This window comes from Mesoplodon mirus (assembly GCF_964341445.2).
Source record: "Mesoplodon mirus genome assembly, chromosome: 10".
Classification (NCBI taxonomy): Eukaryota; Metazoa; Chordata; class Mammalia; order Artiodactyla; family Ziphiidae; genus Mesoplodon; species Mesoplodon mirus.
The window spans coordinates 28,049,323-28,064,722 of record NC_138986.1 but is presented as its reverse complement, the minus strand read 5'-3'; the positions used below and the strand labels follow the sequence as shown (position 1 = coordinate 28,064,722).

The window sequence follows — 15,400 nt, the reverse complement described above, 5'->3', positions numbered from 1 at the left end:
AAGAATTACTGAATTAACACATGTTCTCCATTTCTTCTATAAAACATACTGATCGATATCAATAGTTGATGAACACCTACAATTAGTATACCATTCTCTAATACAAATCTATAGCTCTATTCCCATTGTCTGTCAGTGGCAGAAGAGACTTCTGTGGTAGACAGTTTCAATTTCAAGGGTTGGCTGTGTAATTAAAAAAATTACCTGTCATCTTTCTTGACATATTGACCAGTATTCTCATCAACCACATGAATTTTCACCATCGGGTGAGAAATCATAAAACCTGACTTAAGTCGATCAGTTCGGTGAATGTAAACTCCCAGGACAAGGTCATCATCAAGCAAACATTTGGGATAAACTGGACTATCTCGGCTTGTTATTTCATGAACACCATCACCATCAGTGTCTTCATTATCATCTGAAAATACATGCATGGAAGAAAATCAATGTTATAATTAATTGTTCCCATAACAATATACTCAACCATAAACATTGAATTTACAGATTATCTAATCCTAGTGATCCATGATTATTTGTCTTTGTTAACAAAGGCACTTCAAGGGAAAAGAACGAAAAAGCCAGATAATAGCAGACTACACTCTGAGAGTAAATACTGCATTTACTAATGCACTAAAATAGGGTGAGGTATCTTTTTTTCCCTAACAAGGACTCACAACACAGAAAGAAAAAAATGAGAGCCAAAGACAAAAAAGTAATTTCATTTAGAAATTTTCTAAGTGGAATATGTTATCACTCAAGTTTCTGCTTCTGGGTAGGATGCAGTAGGATGTTGCAGGTCAATGTTTCTGGTAACAACAACTTGAAAAAGCCAAAACAATTTTGAAAACCTTATTTTTAAAGGCATCAGAAAAGTACAGAAACAATGTATAGTAGATCGACTAAAATTCCAGAGAGAGAGAATCAATCAGGGGTAAGCTGATGGACTGGCAACTGTTTCAGTGTCTGGGGACATTTGCTGATTAGCATATGAGCAGAGGACCCAAGAAGAAGGTCACTACTGGGAGAAAGAGTAACCAGCAAAATTTTTAGTGGGTGCATGGGGTTAAGTGATAAATCAGCCTCAAACACAAGGCCAATGTGAGAGGCTAAAGAGGTAGTAAAATCTCCCAGTCTTGTGGTACTAGGAAACAATGACCCACCAGAGGGAGGGGCCTGAAACAAAACAGGCAAGGAGGAAGCCCTGGAGGGCATGGTCATTTTATGCCTACAGCCACTTTTCACCTGGGGTCACTTACCAATTCTGGGCGCATCTAGAGGTTGAGAATCCAGGCATGCCCCCTGGTAGAAGGTCCCTACTGGGGGACAGAGAAACCAGCAGAGATTTTGGCGTTCACGTGGGGCTGGAGTGACAAAATTGGAGACTTGAGGGGCCTCAAATGCACGGCCAGTCTCTCCCTCAAGACATCTGCCAAAACTTGAAGGTGCATGGGGCAGAAGGCTAAAGAACTAAGCTGAAACCTCTGACAGGCAAAACTGAATCTCCCCAAGTCTTTTAGGGTAGACAAGACAAATACCTGCCAGGCTCTCAATTTGAAACACCTGGAAGGGCACATCCTAGGAACAGGGCAAATCAGAGATAGAGTCTTACCAAAACTGCAACCCAGATCTGACTTAGCTCAGATTAGTTGAAATCAGTTGCCCACCCTGTCTTCCTAAAAGTGGAAAGAGGAAACCCTCTCTAGTGGAAGATAAAATCATCTGGAGCCTCTGGGATTCTATACACGATGTCCAGCATATAATAAAAAAGTTACTAGACATAAAAGAGGCAAGACTGTATGACCAATAACCAAGAGAAAACACAGAAAACAGAAGCAGACCCACAGATGATTCAGCCTGGAGTTAGCACAGGAAAGACAGACAAAATTATTTTAAAAAATAGAGACTTTCTACGGAGAATTGAAACTCATAAAAATAACAGGCATTATGGAACTGAAAAATATAATGTCTGAAATTAAGAATTCAATGGATGTGTCTAAAAGCATACTGCCTACAAAGGAAGACATTATTAGTGAACTAGAAGAAAAATCAATATAAATATCCAAACCAAAGCATAATGGGAAAAAAAACAGAAGAATATGGGGGGAAAAAACATAAGAAACATGTGGATAAACTCAAAAGAGTTTGTGAAATTATAATCTAGAAAAACAGGAGAGGATGATGAAGAAGCCATATTTAAAGAAATAATGACTAAGAATTTTCCACAACTGATAAATGATATCAATCAGTAAACTCTAAGCAGGGTGAATTCCATCAAAGCTATATTTAGGCATAGCATGATAAAACACTGAAACCAAAGACAAAAGGAAAATCTAAACAGCAGCCAGAGGGAAAAAAAAGACAACAGTCCCCTCAAAGGGACAGAAATAAGACTGCAGTTGGGAACAAAAATGATGGAAGCCAGAAGACAACTGTATGATTTCCTGTAACCTAAAATTATATATTAGTAAATATGCTTCAAAAATGAAGGTAAAGTAAAGGCACTTTAACACAACAAAATCTGAGTGAATTAGCAGGCCTGCACTAAGAGAGAGAATATACTGAGTTCTTCAAGCAGATGAAAAATGGAAAAATGGAAATAAAGGGAAAAGTAAATTTTGGGGTGAATATAAATTAATATCAACTGTACAAAATGGTAACTGTAACATCTGTGAAGTTTAAAATATATGTAGGCCTAAAATACAGGATAAGAACCTAGAAGGCAGGAAGGGGGATAGATGCAGAGAAAGAAAGCACCTGACAAAATCCAAATGGAGTCAAACTATTCTCATGTTTTAGCAGTGTTGGAGAAGTGTATTTTGTTAGGGAGTTAGTTTGTACTAGACTATAATAAGTCAAGAATAAGCTTAACGTTCTTCAGGATATCAGCTAAAAGACAGTAGAAATATGTGTAATTAATAAGTTAGTAAGTTAATAGAGGGAATAAAATTTTTTCAAAAGAAGGCAAGGAGAAGAACATAAAACACTTAGGTCATATGGAAAAACTAACAGTGAGGTGATAAATCTAAGGACACAGAAAGGCCACAAACAAGAGGATATTGGGGGGAGGCACAAGAGCACTTCGCATTTATTGGGCACCTGTCCTCAAGGAGTTCACAGCCTGGGGGCTGAGACCCCACATGTGCTGGAGTAGGAGAAGAAAACAGGTGAAGGCAAAAAGGAAAGGAATACAGACATACTGTGGCCCAAACAAAGGAGGTACAAAGCAGGCACACACAGGGAGCCTAGGGGCTAGTAGAGGAATGAAGTACTGGCAAGCCCTGCCTAGACCTGGAGACCACGAACCAAGCACAGGTTTGAAGGTTGTCCTTTCTCAACCAGGTTGGTACCACCTAGGGGTACACTGTGGATGATGCTGGAGAAATGAGGAAGGGAAAAAATGTACTATGGAAACTCAAACCGTAGTAGACTTTAAGGGAGAATGGTTACCAGAGATAAAGAAGGACACTGCATAATGATTGCTATAGACTGAATGCCTGTGACTCCCCAAGATTAATATGCTGAAATCCTAACCTTCAATGAAATAGTATTAAGAGGCTGGGCCTTCAGAGGTCATTAGGTCATGAGGGTAGAGCCTTCATGAATGGGATTAGTGCCCTTATAAAAGAAAACCCAGAGAGCTCTCTTGCCCCTTCCACATTGAATCTGCAGGCACCTTGATCTTGGATTTCACAGCCTCCAGAACCATGAATAATAAATGTTTATAGTTTAAGCCATTCAGTCATGGTATTTTGTTATAGCAGCCTGAATGAACTAAGACAATAATAAAAGTGTCAATTTGAGAGGAAGATATAACACTCCTAAGCATGTATATATATTCAATAACATAGCTCCAAAATATATAAAGAAAAAAATGACAGAAATAAAAACAGAAATGCAAAATAATAGTGGGAATTTTAATACTCATCTCAGTAGCTAATACAATAAGCAGACAAAAACAAAAAATCAGTAAGATGAGAACACAATAAACTTGATGTGATATACATAGGACACGATCACACCCAATGACATCAGAATTCATGTTCTTTTCAAGTGCACGTGGCGTATTTACCAAATCGATCATAAGATGGTCATAAAGAAAGCTGTGATAAATTCAAAAGATTGAAATCATTCACAATATGTTCTTTGACAACAATGGAAGATAAAAAACAAACAAACAAAAAAGAAGATAACTAGAAAATCACCTGCTGCCTGAAACTAAACAATATGCTTCTAAATAATGAATGATCAAAGGAGAAATTTAAATGGAAATTAGGAAATATTTGTATGGAATGATAATGAATATAGAACATATCAAAAATTTGTGGGATGCGGATAAAGTAGGGCTTAGATGGTAACTTAATGTGTTAGATGTATATAAAGGAAGACTGAAATCTTAAAAAATCTATCTGTAAAGCTAGAAATCAACAGCAACTCAAACCCAAAGAAAGTAGAAAAAAGGAAATAATATAGATAGAAGAAATCACCAAAATCATACACAAATGTATAACAGATAGAAATAAAAGCTAGAGGTTGGTCCTTTAAAAATATTTATAAATTGAAAATCCTGAGACTAATGAAGAAATAAAGGGAATCTAATTACCAATATCAAGGGGTACCCTTTCAGAAACTATAGACATACACAATTTGAAAATATATATTAAATGGACAAATTCCTCAAAAAATACAGTCTATCAAAGCTGATAGAAGAAACGGAAAATATGAAGTCTGTTATTTATGAAAGAAACTAAATGATTTAAAATTCTTTCCACAAAGAAAACCTTGGCCTAAGAGGCTTTATTAGTAAATTCTTCAAACATTTAAGGAAGATGTAACACCTATTTATACAAATGCTTACAGAGAATTGAAAAGGGAAGTATTTCCCAATTCCTTTTGAGACCAGCAAAACCTTGATATTAAAAACTCTGTGTATTTTAAGAAAGAGTAGTACAAACCAATCTCTCTCATGACTACAGTTACAAAAATCCTTAACAAAGTATCAGCAAATCAAATCCAGTAATAAATTTTAAAAAAGAGAGCTAATACACCACAACAAAGTGGGTGCCCCCCACCTCTGCCAGAAACATAAAGATGGCTTAATAATCAAATAACGATTAACCACATTAATAGAAAAAAGGGTGAAAATTAATATGATTATGTTGATAGATGCAGAAAAAGCACCTGATGAAATTCAGTATCTAGTCATAATAATAATAAAAAAAACTATTAGCCAATTAGGAATAGCCGGTAATTAATCCAATAAGAGGTATTTACAAAAAAACCTATAGCAAACATCACAGTCAGTGGTGAAATAATGGAAGCTTTCCCCAAGGCTGAGAGCTAGAGAAGGATACTTGTTATTGTCACTTCTATTGAACACTGTAATCAAAGTCCTAGCCAGTGTTATCAAGGTAAGAATAAGGAGTAAGACATACGAACTAAAAAAGAAACAATAAAACTATCATTGTTAACAGAAAGACCTATTATAAAGCTATAGAACTAAGACATGGTGGTGGTGTTGGTACAAACCATCTAAGGATAGAGACTAGTGAAACCGACCAACTTACACAGTCGTGTTATGATAAAAGTGACACTGAAATGCAGAGGAAAAGCTCTCTTCAGTAAATGGTACTAGGTCAATTATATATTCATACGAGAAAAAAATGGGTCTGGACCACTACCACTATTAAAAATCAATACCTGATAAACTGGAAATCGAAATGTGAAAAGTGAAACAAAAAAACTTTTAGAAAATAATATACAGAGAAACATCTTCAGGACTTGGGAAAGATCTCTTAAATCACAGAAAGCACTTAACATCGAAGGGAAAAATGGATACATTGGGCTATATAAAATTTTTAAATTCTGTTTTTCAAAAGATACCAGTTGGAGAAAAATTATAAAACCCAGAGTGGGAAGATATTTGCAATATATATATGTATTTATATCTGAGAAAAGACTGCTATCTAGTTATATAAAATATGCTTACAAATTAATTAGAAAAAGGCAGACAATTCCATTTCTTAAAAAAATACACAGAAGATGTGAACAAATTTACAATGAAGGAATCCAAGTAGTCAATTAACATGAATAAGATGCCCAACTTCACTAGTTACCATGGAAATCAAATCAAAGTCAAAAGGGAATAATCACTAAACACTCCTAAGAATCACTAAAATTTTAAAACACTGACAATATAAATATTGGTGAAGATGTAGAGTAATGGAAGCTCTCAAATGCTGCTAGTATCAATTGGTAACCCAAGTTTGGAAAGGGAGAAGTACCTGTTAAAGTGAAAAATATACATACTCTATGGCATAGCAAGAATGCCAAGAATGTGCCCAAGAAAAATGTATACACGTGCTCACCAAAGATGTGACCAGACTGTTCATTATAGCTTTATTTATAATCGCTTAATACTAGAAACACCTCAAATGTCCATCAACAGCATAGGTAATTAACTGTGGTATATTCACACAACGGGTATCTATACAGTACAAAAACAGGACTGATGATGCATAAGCTCAAGTGCATGCAACAACAGTATAAATCTCACAAAAATAATTTTGAGCAAAAAAAGCCAGACACAAAGAGCATAGTATTTATTGTTCTATTTATATTAAAGCAGAAAAACCAAGAAAAATTGCCTATGTGTTAGATGAAAAGGCAGCGTTTACTCCTGTAGGATAATGAACAGGAAGGGAGCTTGTGGGGGCTTCAGGGTGCTAATGATGCTCTGGCTCATAATTTGGATGATGACTTTACAGACACGTTCAGTTTGTGAAAATTCACTAAGTAGTATACTTGTAACATGTACATTTTACTTCTAAACAAATAAATTATGGGACCACAAAACACCATAAATTGCATCATCCAATGAATAAGTACCATAAAGTCTAAAATTGCCTATTTTAGTCCCAATTTTTGGCCAGTTAAATGGGAATTGAAAAGAAAAAAGAAGAAATGTAACAAGCAGAAAAAAGGCAAGAATAAGTAAAGAAAAATAAGAAAAATGAAATGAGTAAAGAGGAAGGTAGAAAGCAAGAGGTAAAATGAAAAGTGGGCAGGAAGGAGAGAAGCTGAATTAGGAGAAATTGTGAAGATACCATGTTTGACAGAGGCATGCAGCTTTAACATCTGAAATGTTTATCGGCTGTTGACAATTTTATAGCTTTCAGTGCTATAAGTCTTAATTATTTAGGGGCAATAACATAAAGAAGAAATCTTCTATGCCACAATAGCAACAACAAAGTCAATGTCATTCTAGAAGTGAATCAAGTCGTTAATTAGAGATGACTCAAGTAAGACTAACTCATCACAGAGGTCCACAGTTATAAATAAATGAATGTTATAATCTGGACGAATCCAAGAATAAGTACCAAATATTCTATATTGGATTTTTTTCAATTATATCCTTTGGAACTAGATTTTCTTTAGTTTTAAGGACTAACAGTTCTAGAATCAAGTTATTCTTACCAAGGCACACATTTTTCATTTAATTTGGATAACAAACCTGCTTTAGCCTTCTTCTTCTTTTTTTTCGGTTTGGATTTTGCGTCATCTTGCACATTGTCTTCTACATTTTGTTCCTTTGAGCTTATTTCATCATCTTGATGAGACTCTGTAGTAACTGCTCCAACTGGAGATTCCTTCTTTTGTTCACCTTCAACTGGGTCATCAGAGATGATCAATGTACTGCAAATATAATCCAAGTTCAAGCCATTGGAAATGTACCATTATTATTATTACTGTGCAGCAAAGTAAACAGTGAATAGAGGCAAAGATAATCCTAAAATCAATATTATTTCCTGCTGGGAGATACATATATTTTCTTACACACTAAAATGGTTGGCTGCTAAACTAGGTATTATGTGTACTCAGTTACGCTTGGTGATACATTATGTACCCCATGAGCCACATTAAACTCATCTCTAAACTCCAGGGAAAAGTGAAATTGTATTTTATGATCGATGGATCTGTTTTTACATAGGATTGTCAAATCACCCTCACTCTACTGCCAAGTAACTAAATAATGAACAAATTTCTAAATTACTTTATTTAAAAGAAAAAAAAGTGTTCTAATTTTGTTTGTTCTGTTTTCAAGAGGCTTCAGATAGTCAACTTTTGATTTCTATGTAAAAATTAATTTCTTGTGTTTTCCAATGTTTGGTGTGTCACTACATTTTCAGAAGGCTATTATTAAAATTAAAATATGCATCACATGAACTACTAAATGGCAAGGGGTGGCAGCCTAGAAGCATACTGGGTTGCAAAGAGAAACCAGCCTATTAAAGTTTGTGATTTATCAAGTAAAAAAGAAATCTGCATTTAATAATCAAAAATTGACTTCCAATATATTTCGTCATATTTCAAAAAAAGAGGTTGAGAAATAAAAAGAGTAAAGTTTCAAACTAGTCATTCCAGAAAGCCATGTTATTTTATCACATCATCAAAAACTATTATTTAAAGAGAACAATTACCCTTTGTATGCTGTTGTCATGTAAAGCATGGTTTTATTTAAAACTCATGAACTGATCTTACTGAGTATGACTTACACTTCATAATAGATATGGTAGTTATGAGAAGAAATAGGATTTATGGTATACTGTAGTAAGCAGCCTTTAAGATGGTCCCCAATGATCCCTGCCTCTTGATATTCATATCTTTGTGTAATCCCCTTCCTTGATTGTGGGCTGGACCTAGAGACTTACTTCTAATAGACAGAATATAGGAAAAGTAATTGGTGCTACTTCTAAGATTAGGTTCCAAAAAGACTGTGACTTTGGTCTTGCCTTTTCCCTCTCAGAGCCCTTGCTTGGGGGAAGCAAGTGGCCCTGTTGCGAGTAGCCCACATGAAAAGGTCCATGTGGCAAGGACCTGATGTCTCTGGTCAAAAGTCAGTCAGGACCTGAGACCTGCTAATGGCCATATGAGTGAGTTTAGCAGTGGATCATCCAAGTCTTCCAATAGCTGCATCATTTGGCAGATCTTCCCCCAGCCAAGCCTTGAGATGACTGCAGCCCCAGCTGACATCCTGACTGTAGCCTGTGAGAGACCCTGAGTCAGAGGCACCCAGCTAAGCCATGCGCAGATTCCTGAGCCACAGAAACTGTGAGACAATATATGTTTGTTGTTTTGAGCTGTTAAATTCTGGGGTAACTTTTTAATGCAGCAACCAATAACTAATTCATATACTAACATGTCCCTGTTAGCAACTCTATTTGCCCTCTCTTTGCTACAACTGGTTGTCTAGCTTTTGATAAGAAGGGAATTATTTTTCAATGAGGACATTAAGGGAAACTGACCCTGAATGCCAGAGAATAGTCAAATACAGACTGTTCCCACCTCAAGTTGTTTATCCAGATGTAGATTATGAAAAACAAATTTAATCACAGTAGTTAAAAGATTTTTTTGTCTTGTTTTCCCCAAGGAGAGACAGATAACTACGAATATACTCACAGATGTTCACATTGTATATGTAAGCATATATGTATAAGCATTGTATATAAAAAAAGACTAAAGGAATACAAAATTGCTAATAGTGATTATCTTTGTATGGTTGGATTACTTTTGTTTTCCTCTCTGTGTCTGTGTGTTCTACAATGAGTAAATGTTATTTGTAAAATAAGGGGAAAATGTTATTTTCATATATCCCAACAGGCATTTGTAGCTCAATAAAGGGGCTACTTAGGTTTCAATTATTTAATAAGCAGATGTGAATAGTTAGGGTAAAGACTCTTAAGGCAAAACTGCCAAGGTTCTGGCTCAGCTTCTTACTGGTTCTGTGACTTAAACCCTTCAGTTTCCTCACCTGCAAAACAGGATGATAATATTACTATTCCTTATAAGGTTGTTATAAGGGAAAAAGCATGTGTTCCTTGTAAAGCATTAAGCACACAGGAAGGGGCTACATAAAGGTTAGCCTTCAGTATTTTACTGGCTGTGTCCAAAAGGAGGACTAAACATTTTCTTTGTGAAAATGTAATAGGGAAGAACCTTTTGTATTCTATTACAAGTTAATCACTAAAGGGATGTTGCCTATAAGCTTAAATTATACACAATGGCCCATCTCTGGGAGCCCTGCTTCCCAGGTAATGAGCATTAAGCTAAAATACCTTTGTTTAGCTCACAGGAAACATCCTGACCAGGCCCACCTGTGAATGACTGCAGGGAGGAAGAAATTAACACATCCCCTCTGGAGGCTGATGGGAACCAGGAAGTGTTTGACTTTACTCCTTCCCCTTCTAGTATGAAAGGAGCCTGAATTCTCACTCAGGCAAGATGGTTCTTTGGGGGCACGATCCCACCATCTTCTCGGTTTGCCAGCTTTCCAAATAAAGCCGTCATTCCTTGCCCCAGCAACTCATCTCTCGATTATTGGCCTGTCATGCGGCGAGCAGTATGATCTTAGACTCAGTAACAAAACTACAGGTATCACTCAAAAGCTGAAAATAATAGTGTTTTTTTAAGAGGACATTTTATATTTATCAATGTAACATACCTTGTTTCAGATTTAGACAGGATTGGAACTTTCTTTTTTTTCTTTTTTCTTTTTTCACCATTCAATTTGTCATCATACAATGAAGTATCTGAAGGAAAGGAAGTCTCTGAGGGAAAGTAAGCCAACTGCTCCTTGAGTTTCTTTTGGATTTTCTTCTTAATCTCCTTTGCCATTTCTTCAGCTACTTGGAGCTGGTATACTTGCATCAGTTCTTCCTCATCTAAACTATTTTCTCCTTCCTTGGCCTTCTCACTTTTCTCACGAGTGACACCTGGCAGTGGCTTGGTCCTTGCTTTCTGGGGTGTTGCATCCGCCTTCTTCTCAGGAGTTTCCGGCTCCACTTCTTGTGTTGTCACCTGGAGTGCTGTTTTTATAACCCTTTTGTTTGCCTTTTCTTGCTTGTCGTCCTCCACATTAACATCATTATCTGGATCTTCAGTTGCTGGCTGCGGACCTCTTGGTTTGTTTTTAGTGACTCGCATGTTCTTCCCTGGGTTCTTAGTGTTAGCAGCACTTATATCATCACTTTTAGTTTCTCTGATTTTCTGAAGATCGCTTCTAACTGCATCAAGCTAGGAGAAGACGATACATTAACAAAGTTTCAGCTAAGCACAGTTTAGTTATGTGAAGATAAAATAATGACAAGTGTTCCACAATGTGTAATACTGGGAGGATTATTTCACTTTTTACTTGAGCACTGTGACACCATTCTACGGCATATGATGAGCGTTTTCCTAGTTATTCTCCCAGCGTTAGATCAGCAATCTTGAGAGTAACTTCAGATCAAATGAATTAACTAGTTAACAAAGGAAAAAGTACTTAATGACTTTTCAGAAGTGAATTAACTGCTCAAATCTCAAATGCTAGTTTCCTCTTTGGCAGAATGATCCATACTCTAATCTAATAGATATTTGTGAAAATGCTAAAAGAGCCATGGTTAAACCATTTCATGTTTCCCAATAGAAAACACACACGGGTCATTTATTTTGCTTCATAATTACATTAAAAAACCAAAGGTTTATAGCTCTAGGATTACTCTGCAATTAGTCCAAATGTATCACTGAAAATGCAGCTAAGTATTAAATATTATCAAGTTAGATCAAATGACAGACTAAGCACACACTTGTACCTCTTTCTCCAAACAAAATTATTTAAAATGAGAGATATTTTTAATAGACAATCAGGCTAGAAATCAAAACCGAATGTTACTAGTAGTGAAATAAACATTTTGAGAATTTTCCCAAGGATAAAAAAAAACAGGCAGGATTAGATCTAGTAAACTACCAGAGAAAACCACAGCACATAGGAAAAGACTTCTCCAGAGAAAAGGTTGGTTCTGGAGAAGCCAAATCAAGTAATTCAAGAAGGAGGGACAAGCCTGAGGATGACCAGTTGAGGAGTTGGGAGGGACAGCTCTGTCTCCCTCCTCCATTCGTGTTACATGGTGACTTTCACCCAGAGACCAAAGCAGCTGAATACAGATATATGGCTTCATGTTTTAGGTAGGTACAACCCTCACCAACAGCAGAAGCAGACTATGTTGAAAACAACCAACAGGCAGGAGAAAAATTCTCAAATACAAAGATGACTAACAACTAAAAACTAACAAACACTGAAGGAAAGCAGCACAATGAAGGAAAAGCCACCAAATCCAATAAAACAGAAAAATTAAGGAAGAAAAATAAATAGCATAAATAAAATAATTTAAAAGAAGTGAACTTAATACAATGAAGAAATTCAAAAGCATGAGATTAAAAAAAACGTAGATGTTAGAATTAAAATTTCGAACGACAGAAATAAAAGCTTAAGAGATGTGTTCAAAAACAGAAAGGGCAAAACCGAAGTGCTATAAGATGGAAGCCAATACCAAAATGAAGAAGTCTTCCAGAAATGGATGAGCTTACCAGTGAAGACTGAAGTTCAATTTTCAAAAATCCTCATGTTTAAAAGTGGTTAGAAAATATGTAATATATGTGAAAAGATGGGAAAATGCTAGAAGAACTAGTAACCCATTATATATCCAATATTTTACCATCTCCAAGACTCTTCTGCTTACCTAAAATATATTTCCAAATCTATCTATTCTTCTAGGATAAATTCTGAATCCATATCCTAAAAAAAATCTTTCCTAATCAAATCTAATAAAAATATTTTCTCTCTTAAAAAAAGTTTATTTTCACATGTTCTGTTTCTAGAAGCAATATATGCTTAACTTAAAACAGTAAGAAAACAAAAAATTAAAAATAGTAAAAAAAATTCAGAAATTACTTAGAAAAAGAAGACCCGAAGTTCAATCCTGGGTTGCCTCACACAAGGAAAGTCATTGCTAATCTCTTCAGAAACTTATTTTTGTTGTTTTTCTATGAACATAGTCATACCTAATAACCTTGAATTTCCATTATGTCAAAATGGGGCAAATGCAAATTTCTGTTTTCTCAGAACCAGAAACGTAGTGGCAATCAATAAAAACTGTGAGGACACTCCAATAACTGGAATAACCAAGAATTAGAAATAGAAAAAAGAATTATGGTCTAGAAGAAAGGATGTTGAAAACAAAACCCTGGGGAAGCTAAATAGATGAGGCTCAGTTTATTTATTTATTTACTCTCTTCCACTGATCTGTCAACCTTTGTACTAATAACGTCATTTTAAATACAATTCCCAGGGCATCTGTGGTAGCATCCCAAAATTCCATTGCACTGAATTGATAGTTTCATTACTTTTTAAATTCCTGTTTTTGTGGTTTGGATTTCCTTTGTCTCGCTAACAACTTCATGAGATAGTGTTTACATTTTCGAGTAGTTTATAAATTTTAAACTTTTGTTACTGATTTCTAGTTTTGTCATACTATAATTTAAAAAGGTCTACTTCATGGTATTTCATAATTCATGGATTATCACTGAATTCTGAAGTGTCCGAAATACGTTTGTTCATGTTCTATTATATCTTTGCCCATCCTTTTATCTTTACCATCCGTGCCTCATTTAGGTTTTTTGCTTTAGTTTGTTTTTTAAATCAGCTTTATTGAGACATAACAATAAATTATGTGAAGTACAGTAATATTCACCAGTTTTACGTGTATACTTAAATGAATTTCGGCAATGTATACAGCTGTGACACCACCACAATCATGATGTTAAACATCCATCACCCCACATGTTCTTTTACAAAGTCAACTCCTACCCATCCATGTCCTGGCCCCACTCAACCATTGATCTGTTTTCTATCACTGTAATTTTGTCTTGCCTGGAATTTCATATAAATGGAATCATATAGTATACAGCTTTTAGTGTCTGGTTTCCTTCACTCAGCCTAAAGCTTTGGGATTTATACATGTTGTTGCGATTATAGTAATTTATTCCCTTTCATTGCTGAGCAGTATTCCATTGTGTGGAGAGATACTACATTTTATTTCTCCATATACCAATTAATGGACATTTGAGTTATTTCCAGTTTTGCATATTATATGTCTTCCTTTCTCTTGAGTGAATACCCACTAGTGGAACTGATATACTATATGGTCAGTACACATTAAGTTCTTAAACAACTACCAAACTGCTTCCTAAAGTGGCTGTACCAGTTCACACTCCCAAATGTATGAGTTCTAGTTACTTAACACCCTTGTCAGCACTCCACATTGTTAATTTTCATCTTTTTGTGTTGTAACAGGTGTATAATGGTATCTCATTTTTTTAAATTGCATTTTCCTAAATACTAATGACACTGAGAATCTTTACATGTGCTTATTTGCTATCTGTATCTCTTCTTTAGTTAAATGTTCAAATCTTTTGCCCATTTTTGTAAGGTTGTTTCACATCACTGAGTTCTGACAGTTCTTAAAATGTCCTAAATACACTTTATCAGACAGTGTGTTGCAAATATTTTCTCTCAATTTATAATTTACTTTTTCATTTTCTTGGCAATGTTTTGAATTTTCACAGAACCCAGTTTATCCCTTTTTTCTTTTATGGTTCATGCTTTTGTATCCTGGGAAACCTATTTATAACTCAAGGTTTCCAAGGTTTTATTCTGTTTCTTCTATAAGTTATATAGTTTTAGCTCTTATGTTTTTTAGGTCGTTGATCCATTTCTATTTAATTTCTGAACATGATATAGTCAGTTTGTAATATTGTATATGTATATCTGATTGACCCAGCACCATTTGTTGAAAAGATTGTCCCTTTCCTTATTTTGAGGTACCTTGGCAATTTTGTCAACAATCGACCATACACATTTGGGTCGATTTCTAGAGTCTCTTCTGATCTATGACTTACATATCCACCTTTATGACAATACCAGGTTGTCTTGGTTACTAAAACTTTACAATGAGTTTTGAATCAGATGACAAAATTCCTTTGACTTTGTTCTTCCTTTGCAAAACTGTTTTGGCTATTCTAGGTCTGTTGTTTAAATTTTCAAATAAATTTTATAATTATATTTTCAATTCTTAAAAGTCTGCTGGCATTTTGAATTGAATCAATAGATCAACTTTCAGAGAATGGATAATAATAATCTGTCAATAATTATTTGACAATAATGATTCTTTCAATCCATGAATATGGATATCTCTTTATTTGGTGTTTACTTTCAGCAGTTTGAGGATCTTCAGTATACAGGTCTCACATATTTTTTGATAAATTCTTCCTTGATTGCTACATATTTTTGTTACTACTATAAATGATATTTTAAATTTTAATTAAGTTAATCATTACTGGTATAGAAATACAATTGGTTTATACTTGGACCTTATATTCTGCTAAACTCATTTAATAGTTCTAACAGCACTTTTTAGAGAGTCTGTCAGCTGCAAATGAGATTCTTTTACTTCTTCACTTATGATCTTTATGCTCTTTTAAAAATATTGCATTATTGCATTAGTCAGGGTCACCTGCACAATTATGA

The 15,400-nt window shown here is 35.0% G+C and overlaps 1 protein-coding gene across 1 annotated transcript in view; it reads right to left on the bottom strand.

Annotated features, from left to right (window-relative positions):
- AHI1 (Abelson helper integration site 1) overlaps positions 1-15,400 on the bottom strand; it is a 202,686-nt gene that overhangs the window by 172,640 nt on the left and 14,646 nt on the right. The window contains exons 5-7 of the mRNA XM_082634082.1: positions 10,499-11,070; positions 7,511-7,692; positions 205-418 (exon numbers count right to left, since the gene is read on the bottom strand). Of these exons, the coding sequence (XP_082490208.1) occupies positions 205-418; positions 7,511-7,692; positions 10,499-11,070 (968 nt within the window). The remainder of the gene's footprint in view (positions 1-204; positions 419-7,510; positions 7,693-10,498; positions 11,071-15,400) is intronic.